A 12,528-nucleotide genomic window follows, 5' to 3' on the forward strand; every position below is an offset into this window, starting at 1 on the left:
AACATCCTGGCTGAATCCAGGAACCTGATCAACCTTGGCTCATTTCACTTTGAGATTTCCAAGGCCACCGATCAAGACCCCAGTATGGACTGAAGTGCCACCACCCTTGACCAGGACCCCATCATTCACTGGAGGCAAAGCTGTCGCAGGGACCCTCAGTCCCCTACTCTGAGGTCTGCGGGGGACTGAGGAAGACCTGCCCTCACCAATGCCGTCACAGCACACAGCACTTTCCACACTCCTCAAATCCTGTTTCTCAGGAGCCAGAGCTGTGGAGCATGTCCAGCTCCACAAGCTGTGGAATACAGGGGCTTCAAAGTGCAGGTTCACAGAGCCAGAGCCCAGCGCGCAGGGCCAGCATTTAGGGCAGCAGGCAGGCCGTGCAGCTGCGGGCCCGCAGGCTGTCTCTTCAGTGACAAGGGCGGAGGGGTGGCGTGACCAGCTTGCCCTCCCCCTCCAGCCACCCTGCCATCCTTGGCCCTGACACCCCACTCGCCTCCGCTGTGAAGCAACCATGACCACGTCCTGGCAAAATGGTTCTCTGTGGACTCCTGGACCACAGTCACTCAGACCGCTCAGCCCAGTACCCTGTGTCCATGCTGACTCATCTCTGCACAAGTCTTTCAGTTCCCCAGTCTGTCTGTCGGCACCTTGCTAATGAAATCTGTTGTCCTTCATTCCCTAGGATGCTGGGTACAATGACCAAAGAAGGCACTTAATACATATACCTGTAAATATAATCATTTGTATTGTAAAATTTTATTTTTATAAATAATAATTTTATTTGTTTGATTTGTATTTGCAGTGCTCAGGAATACAATGTTTTGATAGAGGAAGATACGGAAAAGCCAACACTGAGGCTGACAGTATAGCCCTCTTCCTTGAAAAGATACACCAACCACTTCTTGCAAGATACTCAAAACAGCCCCACACCCACATGTGCAGACCATGGGGCTCAGACCCAGGGACGTACCTCAGTCCACTGGTCAATGAGGCAGAGGAGCAGGTGAGACACACAGTCTAGGTTCCAAAATCGTTTTCAGAAGGATAAGTTAGAGCTGTTACTCTAAGGGCTTCTACTATCATTAGCACTGTTGCCTCACGAATGACAGTGACATTTTCTTTCTAACCTTGCTAAATTTTAGCAAATACAACATGAGAGAGATAATCAAGACACCTGAGTCAGAGCGCATGCCCACAGCCAACAACACAGGCAGAAAAGAGATTCCACCGTGCTTGACCCTAAGTGCATTCAAAGAGTAGAACACAGCCGAGTTTCCTCTATGCAAACACAAAGCAGATTGAGTAAATTGACTCTTATGCAGGAGTAAGGAGAAAGCACGCTTTGTTCTCCAGGATTACACTAATTTAGAGACAAGAAGTCCTGTGATATTCCAAATTCTGAAGGCGGAGAGGAAATGGCACCCCCACAAGCAATCCCCCTAGGGACACTGCCCACCTGCTGCAGACGCAGGCTGGTGGGGCCTACAGACTCCCTCCCCCAAGCCTCGCTGTGCAGCTGAGGGTGGAAGCAGACACTCTCTGCTCTTGGCTACAGACCAAGGGGAGAATAGTGCACTGATCTGATACCAGATCACCCTTAGTACCACAAACAACAGACCAGCCATGGCAAACCCAAATGTGACAAGCAGCCCAGCTGCCTGTGAGCTGGCAGAGAGGCCAGGCCCAGCGAACCCCTTCAGCAGGCAGCCCCCAGCAGGTCTTCCCCAAGAGGCAGAGGAGGCGGGAAATACCCAGCACCTCTGAGGATGAACTGGCCTTTGGACACCTGAGCCCATGCTTCAAGTGAAGGAGGCCCGGCCGTCAGACAGACAGCAGCAGGCACACAGCAAGCAGCAAGATGATGATGCAGACCGCACTCTTCACGTGAACCCCCAGAGCAGCTGTACACGGCAGGAATCATTCCCATTTCATGGACAGAGACACTAAGCCTTAGGGGGTTCAGCTGCCTTCCTTAAGCAAGAGCTTGAACCCAGGTTTAGTTGAAGCCAGAGCCCTCATCCTGCCCTTTGTCGTTCTGTCTCCCGACCCTCCCATCTTCTTGAAAGACAGCATGTTGTTAACAACCTCCCATTTTGGCTACAAAGGAACAAGCCTAGTTACACCTGAACAGTAGGGACCAACAGTTTGCCAACAGGATCTTAAGATTCCTCTGCTGGGATACAAACTAATACAGCATATGTAAGACAGACAAGGTCCTCCTGTAGAGCACAGAGACCTGTTTTACCTGTATCTGTGGTAAACCAACATGGAGAAGAGGAGGAAAAAGAAAATATATATGTATAACTGAATCGCTGTGGTACAGCAGAAATTAAGACAACATTGTAACGCAACTATATTTCAAGTTAAAAAAGAGATTCTTCTCTTCGGACAGACTCTTAGAGGTCTTAGGGCAATGCTGGGCAATTTACAGATGGAGGAAGCTTCACTTGGCTTCTAAACAAAACTAAAGATGTTCACATTTTTAAAATGAAAAGATATTTGGAAATTGGCTTTAAACACCAGGAAATATTCATGAGAAAGGGGGAGAGGCAGGGAGGAAGGGACCTGAAGCAGGGAGAAAGACCCCTGGCGAGGGTCAGTGCTGTGAAGCATCCTTGACCTCGACACACTTCCCGAGGCTCAGGAAACAGGACATAACGAAACATATGACACAACAAGCCACTCTCAGAGTCGCCCAGCCATATTTCCAGGTGCCTTCTCTCTCCTTCCTCTTCACAAAAGCCACAAGATCAGTCAATGAACTTCATACTTCGACTTCATGTTCTTCCAGCTCAAGAAATGCTCACAGCCTCAACCTGGGGCTTTACCCGAGAAACAACCCACTCCAGTACCAAATAGAAAAACACACAAGTACAACCTTTTTAAACTCCCAACAAATTGTTCTTTCTATTTTCTTGTTTTAATTACATGCTTGAACACAGACTCTATATATCCTTCTTTATTTAAAATTATTTTAAAATAGTGACTTAAAATTACTTCAAAAAATTCTCTAAAACCAGGATGAAGAATACTAGGTCAATAATTATTTCTTGGGATCAGTCAGTGCTTCTCAGATACACAGCAGAAAGCCTTTCCCAAACACAGGTCACTCAAAGTGGAAGGAACTTCTGACTCTCAGACACACCCTCTTTCTATCCTAAAAGAAAACATTGCCTTTGTGACAACACAAACCTCTTCTTTTTACCAAAAACAACAACTTTTGCACATCCCAGGGTCAGGACCGCCTACTATTTGCAAACACACCACAGCAGAATGACGCAAAGTGGGCAGGAAGGACTTACAGCTGAAGATGCCGGGAGGTGGGTGCTCTGTCACCAGGAGACAGTTTTCTTCGTCACTGTTGTCCCCACAGTCGTTCTGCTGGTTACAAACCAGGGAACCCAGATACAAGCACTGCCCGCTGGTGCAGGTGAATTTGCACTCTGAAAAAGCACAACACAAAGCATGTGGTTGTCAATGCCAGCCTGAGGCTCAATGCCAGCCTGAGGCTCCCCAGCTGCCACTTCTGCTCCCCCATCTGTATGCTGTGATGGTCTGGAACCCATCTACCTAGAGAACCCAGGGAACCGAGCTCAGACAGGGCCCAGGAGCACCCAGGCCTGCTGGACCTTACTCACCCCCTACCTCTGACCCACAAAATAATAGCACAGGTGCTTTCTTTACACAACATGCCCAGCAAAAGTCACAGTTATGGAACTCTTTGCTTGAAAAAAAATCCTTGTCAGTCTTCACCGCCACCAAGGAAGGAGGAGCCAGTGCAGCAGCAGTGAAAAATGTGCTCTGAACAGTCCAAGGTACTCTGCCTCAGACTTCCAGCCCAAGTGCCCGTAAGAGCAGCCTGAAAAAACTACCCAACTGTCATCAGAACACCATCAGGTATTTTAAAAGTCCTTCAGAACTGGCAAACAGCACTATTTCTCTTCTACGTTCAAAAGCACTGAATGAAAGAATGAATGGATGCTTTTCTGTGTTTTCCTGTGTACAGAATGTGCAGAGGTGTTCTCATTAGCTTCTTAGAACAGTAATAGAAGCACCCATGGAAGCAGATAAGAATGCCTTAACATTCTCTGCAAACAAAAGGTGCAACAGTACATGCAAGGTATCAAATACATGGGAAATAGTCTGAAAGGATGCTCGCCAAAACACAAACAGTGACACTTCTGGGTGCTGGGATCATTGGTAATCTGTAGTTCTTTGTGACTTTTATGTACCATTTTATAATCAGGAAGATATAAAGCCTATTTTAAAGTGAGAAAAATCTCTGAAATCAAATGTTCATAGAATTCGAAACCCACCATAATGAAGTACCTATAACATCACACAAACAGAAGTCTAGACACACAGTTCCAGCCCCACCGTCCCAATCACACTGTAAGGCACAGACCTCACGGGGGCACCCCCAGAAAGAGCAGCAGTAAAAGCACAGACACCAGCTGGCAGTTCCCTCCTGAGGACTCGCTGCAGAGTGCTGGCAGGGGGGTGGGGGGGAGAGAATCCCGCAGAGCCACAGCCCGCAGTGCAGGAGTAATGTCGAGGGCCAGACGGCATGCTGACGACCAAGCTGGTACCGTATCTACAGGCTTTAATAAGGGCCTCTAAAAAGGATCTAACCACACAGCCCTGAGCATTTAATGTACATCCGTGAAGACTAACCCTGCACACCCCACTCACAACAGCTCCACGGAGGAGCAACAAGAGTTCTGAACTGCCCGCTGACATGTGCGCACGTCCCTGAGGACGATACCCAACCTGCAGGACCCACTAGATGGCTGCACAGGCATTCACGGCACAAACCTGGGCCCCGACGGGGGAAACAGGGGTGAAAGTGCAGCGGTGACCCTCAGGTATTGTGACCACTGAGCCTCAGGACTCTTTCCCTCAAGTCACTCTTTCATTCATTCTTGCAAGAGTCCTCACTACTCTGGCAAGGAGCGTGGCCACAGGTGCCAAGGACCGAACAGACAGTTCCATCTAAGAGTTTCTCCTTCAGCTCTTCAACTAAACACTGTGCTTTCCTCAGGCAAGAACAAGACTCTTAGCCTCTCAACTGCTTCCTGGTCAACGTGGTGCTGGGACTAAAGCAGTGACTCTGCATCCTCCTCTGACAGCCCAGGGCCCAGAGGATATGAGGTTTGGGGTCAGTGAGTGTCCCCACAGGATTGCTAAATCTGTGAGCAGGTAGATACCCTCAAGATTTCTCTGCAAGACAGCATCCCCCAGCTGAAAAATCTGACAACTACCTACTGCCTTACATTCTAAAAGTCCTTCCAGTTCTTAGAAACCACAATTCCACAGTTTTAAGAAAGAAATGTTAAAGAATGACACTCTACTTGAGCCCTTCAGTACCTTGAGTACCAAAGGTACTTCCGGTGCTCACTCTTCATTATTCTAATGATTATCCTAATGACAGGTGCTAACTCTGGACAGGGATCACAGTGATCACCAGTGGACACGGTGATCAATACACTGACTGGACACATTGATCAGAACTGGAAATAGTGATCAATACACTGACTGGACACATTGATCAGAACTGGACACAGTGATCATCAATACCACCTCCACGAGATCCTTTGCAGCAGCATCACTAAAGCGCTGTAAACTCCCTGTCTTTTTTTTTTTTTTCATTTATTTTTATTAGTTGGAGGCTAATTACTTTACATCATTGCAGTGGTTTTTGTCATACATTGAAATGAATTAGCCATGGATTTACATGTATTCCCCATCCCGGTCCCCCCTCCCACCTCCCTCTCCACCCGATCCCTCTGGGTCTTCCCAGTGCACCAGGCCTGAGCACTTGTCTCATGCACCCAACCTGGACTGGTGATCTGTTTCACCCTAGATAATATACATGTTTCGATGCTGTTCTCTTGAAACATCCCACCCTCGCCTTCTCCCAGAGTCCACAAGTCTGTTCTATACATCTGAGTCTCTTTTGCTGTTTTGCATATAGGGTTATCATTACCATCTTTCTAAATTCCATATATATGTGTTAGTATACTGTAATGGTCTTTATCTTTCTGGCTTACTTCACTCTGTATAATGGGCTCCAGTTTCATCCATCTCATTAGAACTGATTCAAATGAATTCTTTTTAATGGCTGAGTAATATTCCATGGTGCATATGTACCACAGCTTCCTCATCCATTTGCCTGCTGATGGGCATCTAGGTTGCTTCCATGTCCTGGCTATTATAAACAGTGCTGCGATGAACATTGGGGTGCACGTGTCTCTTTCAGATCTGGTTTCCTTGGTGTGTATGCCCAGAAGTGGGATTGCTGGGTCATATGGCAGTTCTATTTCCAGCTTTTTAAGAAATCTCCACACTGTTTTCCATAGTGGCTGTACTAACTTGCATTCCCACCAACAGTGTAAGAGGGTTCCCTTTTCTCCACACCCTCTCCAGCATTTATTGCTTGTAGACTTTTGGATAGCAGCCATCCTGACTGGCGTGTAATGGTACCTCATTGTGGTTTTGATTTGCATTTCTCTGATAATGAGTGATGTTGAGCATCTTTTCATGTGTTTTTTAGCCATCTGTATATCTTCCTTGGAGAAATGTCTGTTTAGTTCTTTGGCCCATTTTTTGATTGGGTCATTTATTTTTCTGGAGTTGAGCTGTAGGAGTTGCTTGTATATTTTTGAGATTAATCCTTTGTCTGTTGCTTCGTTTGCTATTATTTTCTCCTAATCTGAGGGCTGTCTTTTCACCTTGCTTATAGTTTCCTTTGTTGTGCAAAAGCTTTTAAGTTTCATTAGGTCCCATTTGTTTATTTTTGCTTTTGTTTCTAAAATTCTGGGATGTGGGTCATAGAGAATCCTGCTGTGATTTATGTCGGAGAGTGTTTTGCCTATGTTCTCCTCTAGGAGTTTTATAGTTTCTGGTCTTACATTTAGATCTTTAATCCATTTTGAGTTTATTTTTGTGTATGGTGTTAGAAAGTGTTCTAGTTTCATTCTTTTACAGGTGGTTGACCAGTTTTCCCAGCACCACTTGTTAAAGAGGTTGTCTTTTTTCCATTGTATATCCTTGCTTCCTTTGTCGAAGATAAGGTGACCATAGGTTCGTGGATTTATCTCTGGGCTTTCTATTCTGTTCCATTGATCTATATTTCTGTCTTTGTGCCAGTACCATACTGACTTGATGACTGTGGCTTTGTAGTATAGTCTGAAGTCAGGCAGGTTGATTCCTCCAGTTCCATTCTTCTTTCTCAAGGTTACTTTGGCTATTCGAGGTTTTTTGTATTTCCATACAAATTGTGAAATTATTTGTTCTAGTTCTGTGAAAAATACCGTTGGTAGTTTGATAGGGATTGCATTGAATCTATAGATTGCTTTGGGTAATATAGCCATTTTGACAATATTGATTCTTCCAATCCATGAACACGGTATATTTCTCCATCTGTTTGTGTCCTCTTTGATTTCTTTCATCAGTGTTTTATAGTTTTCTATGTATAGGTCTTTTCCTCCCTGTCTTTAAAATACAATGCTCTGGGCCGCACTCACATGTTTCCACTCCCAGGGCTCAGGCCTCTGTTTCTTTCCAGCAAATCTGGTCAGGCTTTGGCCCCGTCACTGCACACCAGGCCATGGACACCCTCCACATCAACTCCAGTGCAGCACCTAGGCCATATCTCGTCCACAGGGTCACAGAGTCAGATGCGACACAGTGACTGAAGAAGACTGCATGTATGTTTCTGATAAAAGTGGAAGTGGAGCAGCCGTAGCAGCACACTCAGGTCGCCTGCATGGTAAGCAGGTGCTGTCCAGCAGTGAGGCACAGTAACACGTGCATCTGAAACAAGTCCGGGTGCCAACCACAGAGCTCTGTCCCAAACACTCTTCAGAGGTAAAACTGAAGGAAAACTCCCAGAGAAAAGTCTTAAAATCCGCAGCAGCATGTGGTTTATTATCCTCCATAGTGCATCAGACCACATTAAATTTATGGGCCACATGCAAGAGAAAAGGCCAACAGTCCTGGCCTAAAACTGCCATTAACAAACAGTCATTTGCTTTTATTGCTAAATCAGTGTCTGGGCTCCAAAGGTCAAGGGCTCAAATCCACCTTCAGTCATCACACACTGATCTGAGTGAGCACTGTCATGATCCTAACTCACCTCATGGACCATCCGCCTGGAGTACACGCACTGCACCCTGTGACCCACCCTGCATGTCCCCTACCAGTGCACCAGGGAGCCACACCCTGAGGTCCCACAGTGAGCAGGGGTGGGTCTGAGCACTGGGGAGAGTTAGGGTTACGCTCTATCCCGGCCTACACCAGGCTCCCTGTCAAAGGCAGGCAGGATGGCTGAATACGCTGGGACTCCAGAGCGGGCGGGTCCAGCACTACAGAGAGCAGGCTCCCTGGCATGGCTGGGATGAACAACAGACTAGCCCCTCAACATCCTGTCCTGTCTGGGTCCTGCGAATGCCAGAGCCTCTGTCATCTCCGAGACAAAGAAAATGCCTCGCCGGCACTGGTCACACCACTCATGTCACCACTTAATCAAGATGGTTTATAGATGGTTTTGTCATCTCAGAAAGCCACAAGACCTCAGCAACACTTCCCAGTCGAGACACCTGATCCTCACCAGCTGGGGGTCGAGGTCACCTGAGGGCTGGGGACTCAACAGGTGTCAGCAGTTAGGTGGGCGGTCTGAGTCCCAATGACACCATAGCAAGAAACGTGCTGCACAACCAGACACAACTTTACCAGCTGCCATAAAGAAATAGGAAATTGGTGTCTTTAAAGCTATACAAGGATCATCACAAAACTTCACTCCGTCCAGGGGAAAGGACTAATAAGGGAGGAGCTGTCTCTCACACTAAGCGAACCGTCCACGGCAGAGGTGTCAGCGGGACAGGGTCCAGGAGCACAGGGTCCTCACACCCACCCTGCCAGGGAGGCCAAGGCCAACAGGTCTCCAGTGAGACACCCACACACCTGCATACCGGCGCCCTCTCATTCGACATAACCTCCATGCCTGTGGTACTGACGTATGAGATAGAGAACAAGACTTGTGGCTGAGATTGAGTTATCATGCCAGCACTGTCTTCAGAGAGGTGGTGATACCCTCCTGTGAGCTCACGGCCTCCATTCTCAGATCGCACATTCTCGTCAAGGCTACCAGTCTAGTCACAAACTCCAGCTCTGCCATCAACCAACTGCACTGCACGGTCTCCTTCAGCCTCAGTTTTTTCACATATAAAATACCTGCTGTGAGACTGAACAGATGCCATACATGCAGTGCTCAATATAGTGTCTGACTCATGGCATATATACAACCAAACGGAAGCTAACAACACATCTGATATTATAATCATTATCAGCACCTCAAAAAACAGACTTGGGATCATGGAAGTACTTCTGGATTTGACCAGTGCAGATGTGAACTCTAAAACTTTTCCAAAGCTAAATAGGTAACTATCATAAAAAAACAGATTGGGAGCCACAGTTATGATGTCCACGTGATCTCCGCGGGGGGCCCCCTTGCATCAGGGTTGGCATGTCTGTCCCTCATGAATGAGGCTGCCATGTCACAGCTACTTTTATATCAAACCAAAGTATGTCTTCACCAGGTTTCTCTCAAAACTATATTTTTCTTTTATTACTTTTATAACCCACATATTAATGATTTCCATTCTTTGCATGCATTTCTAAAATATTACAATTGAAGTGAACATTAAAATAGTTCCTGAATATGTATGCATGCAGGCTCAGTCGATACAGTCAAGTCCAACTCTGCAACCCAATGGACTGTAGCCCGCCAGGCTCCTCTGTCCATGGGATTCCCAAGCAAGAATACTGGAGTGGGTTGTCATGCCCTTCTCCAGACCTGAATTTGTATAATTACTTTTTAAAAATCTAAATGCAAATTTAAAATAACAACTAAACATAGTTTGGGGGAAGAAAGTTTTATAGAGCAATAGTTCCTGTGGACCATACTCTGACAGCTGACTCACAGTGTGAACAGCTCCACACCTGGCACAGTGGATGCTCGAGGTGAGCAGTCCAGGCCAGAGAGGGTTCCAAGGTTGAGCCCAGATCCGAGGTCATAGGTCACTGCACCCCATGCCCTCAGACTTCTGGACACAGCATCAGGAACACAGCAAATGGCACAGATGCAAAGTGACAGCAAAGCTGCTTGAGACACAGCATGTACCTCTGACAAGAAGGGTTCACAGTGCAAAATCACACATCTGCAATGTTCAAGAAAGGATTCCAGTTTTCAAAGCATGTCTTGGCCCTATAGCATACTGATCAAGAAATAACAGAATTTTAAATCTCTGGCTTTTTAGTAAAATATACTTAAAAGAGGAAGTAAAAGTCATTTCCCAGGCCACACTAACTATGGGGGTGGGGGTTGGAACCATGACATCGAGATTTATCATAAGAAATATATATTTGGTCTCAGTCACAGTTTCTGACCCAGGGCTCCTAAAACCCTTGGAATTTCCTAAATGGTAAGAGCCATGAAGGTCTTCTGTTATTCATGCCAAGGCCCCGGTCAATGAGGTGACTTTGGGAAGCCCCTAACGGTTCCCGAAGGGAACCGCCCATGGGATCAGAAGGCTGGCACTTTCAGCCCCACCCTCAGGCCTCTGTTGGGGGAGAAGGCCTGGAGACTGAGCCAGTCCCAATAGCCAGTGAGCTCACCACTCCTGCCAGGATGGTGAGACATCCATAACACCCCAGAGGACAGGGTCAGAGGGCTTCCAGGCTGGTGACCATGGGAGGTCTGGGGAAGACGGTGCCTGAGAGGATGTCAGGCTCCACACCCTTTCCTTACGCCACTGTGCCCTGGCCTTTCTTGACCAGTAACATTATACCTCAACTGCTTCCCTGAGTTCTGTGAGCCGCTCCAGCAAGTCTACCAAATCTCAGGAGGGACCACAAGAACCTCCAAATGATCAGCCAGCTGGTCAGAAGCACAGGTGATCACCTGGACTTGGGAATCGTGTCTGAAGAGGGCAGTGCCTCGGGGTCTGGGCCACTTCAGGCAGAAAGGGTCAAAACCAACAAAGCTGCAGGACATCAAGCTGTATCGCAGTTGCCTGGTGCGGGAAACACCCACATGTCTGGTGGCCAGCACTGTGAGTGCTGTGTGTAGACACAGAAAACAGAAGAGTTTTTTCCTTTACCAACAAAAACCCTGGCCCATAGCCTGCATGTGGCTCTGAAGCTGACCAGTCTCTTTCACCAAAATGGTCCCTGTCCTCCTCCCAGGCCTTGCCACTCTCCCTTCATTCTGGGACCTATACACAACAGGAAAAACCCATCTTAAGGCCACAGACTTCCCATGCCTTTCTTGTAGAGATGAAACCTATGAGGACCAGTCTGAAGTCTGTTGTTTACACTCCAGGTCCTTCAAAGACACAACCATGAGGTTTCTACAAAGACACCCTCCAACCAAAGACAACTACAGAAGGTTGGAACCCAGTGGTACAGAGTCATCAAATCACACAGGTGACCATCATATTAATTCCTGACTTCACAGAGAAACTGAAGCCCAGAGAAGTTAGGTAACTCACCCAAGGTCACACAACTAAGTAAGGAAAGAAATAGTAATGTACCCCCTCATCGACCTCTGGTAACAAAGCAAATGGCCAGGGGTTTAGTATTTGTTCTCAGATGCACTCTTTTAATATTATAAAGCAGTAATATTAAACTATACTGGACACATACAAATAATTGTTCTTTTTTATCACAAAGAAACAGTAATTTTGGGTTATGTTTATATTTTCAATTTTAAAAAAAGAAAAATTGTAAGATATGGATAAGTAAATCTAAGAAAGGAAACTTCATTATGTATTGCTATCACTTGAAGGTAGCCACTAGTAACATTTTGGTGCACATCTACCTATATTGTCTTTGTTCTTTGAGTATCAAAATAAAAGGATCGCCTTCTTCTTATTGCTTTATGACTTTTCACTTGACTTTTTTCACTTAAAAATATAAGCATTTCTCCAGAACGTGAAACACTAAAACATCCTTTGTAGTAGCTGCAGGGAATTTCATCACAATGACATACCATTGTTACTTAGCCATGTGTTATTCTGGGACTTGGAGAAGGAAATGGCAACCCACTCCAGTTCTCTTGCCTAGAAAATTCCATGGACAGAGGAGCCTGGTAAGCTACAGTCCATGGGGTCGCAAAGAGTCAGACACAACTGAGAGACTTCACTTCACTTCATTCTGGGACCAGTTCACTCTATCTTTTTTTTTTTTGCTTGTGAGATATTAGTTCCCCAACCAGTGATTGTACCCAGGCCCTCGACAGTGACAGCGTGGAGTCCTAACCACTGAACTACCAGAGACTTTCCCATTATATTTTAATATTGCTATATTTCTAAATTTCAATTCTGCCACCAGGGTCAGCAATTCCCTTTAGTCTCCTATCATCTGCAAATCTGATAAGCATGTTTTTTTAATCACCTTCGCCCAAGTGCTCCACAAGAAAGCCTGGAGACACAGCCATTAGAGTCCCTACCTGGCTAATGCTAT

At 46.3% G+C, this 12,528-nt stretch overlaps 1 protein-coding gene across 1 annotated transcript in view; it reads right to left on the reverse strand.

Annotated features, from left to right (window-relative positions):
* Nucleotides 1–12,528, reverse strand: part of LDLRAD4 (low density lipoprotein receptor class A domain containing 4) — a 160,594-nt gene that overhangs the window by 50,109 nt on the left and 97,957 nt on the right. The window contains 1 exon segment of the mRNA XM_070464542.1: nt 3,306–3,446. Within this exon segment, the coding sequence (XP_070320643.1) occupies nt 3,306–3,446 (141 nt within the window).

Source organism: Odocoileus virginianus, unplaced genomic scaffold (assembly GCF_023699985.2).
Source record: "Odocoileus virginianus isolate 20LAN1187 ecotype Illinois unplaced genomic scaffold, Ovbor_1.2 Unplaced_Contig_27, whole genome shotgun sequence".
Classification (NCBI taxonomy): Eukaryota; Metazoa; Chordata; class Mammalia; order Artiodactyla; family Cervidae; genus Odocoileus; species Odocoileus virginianus.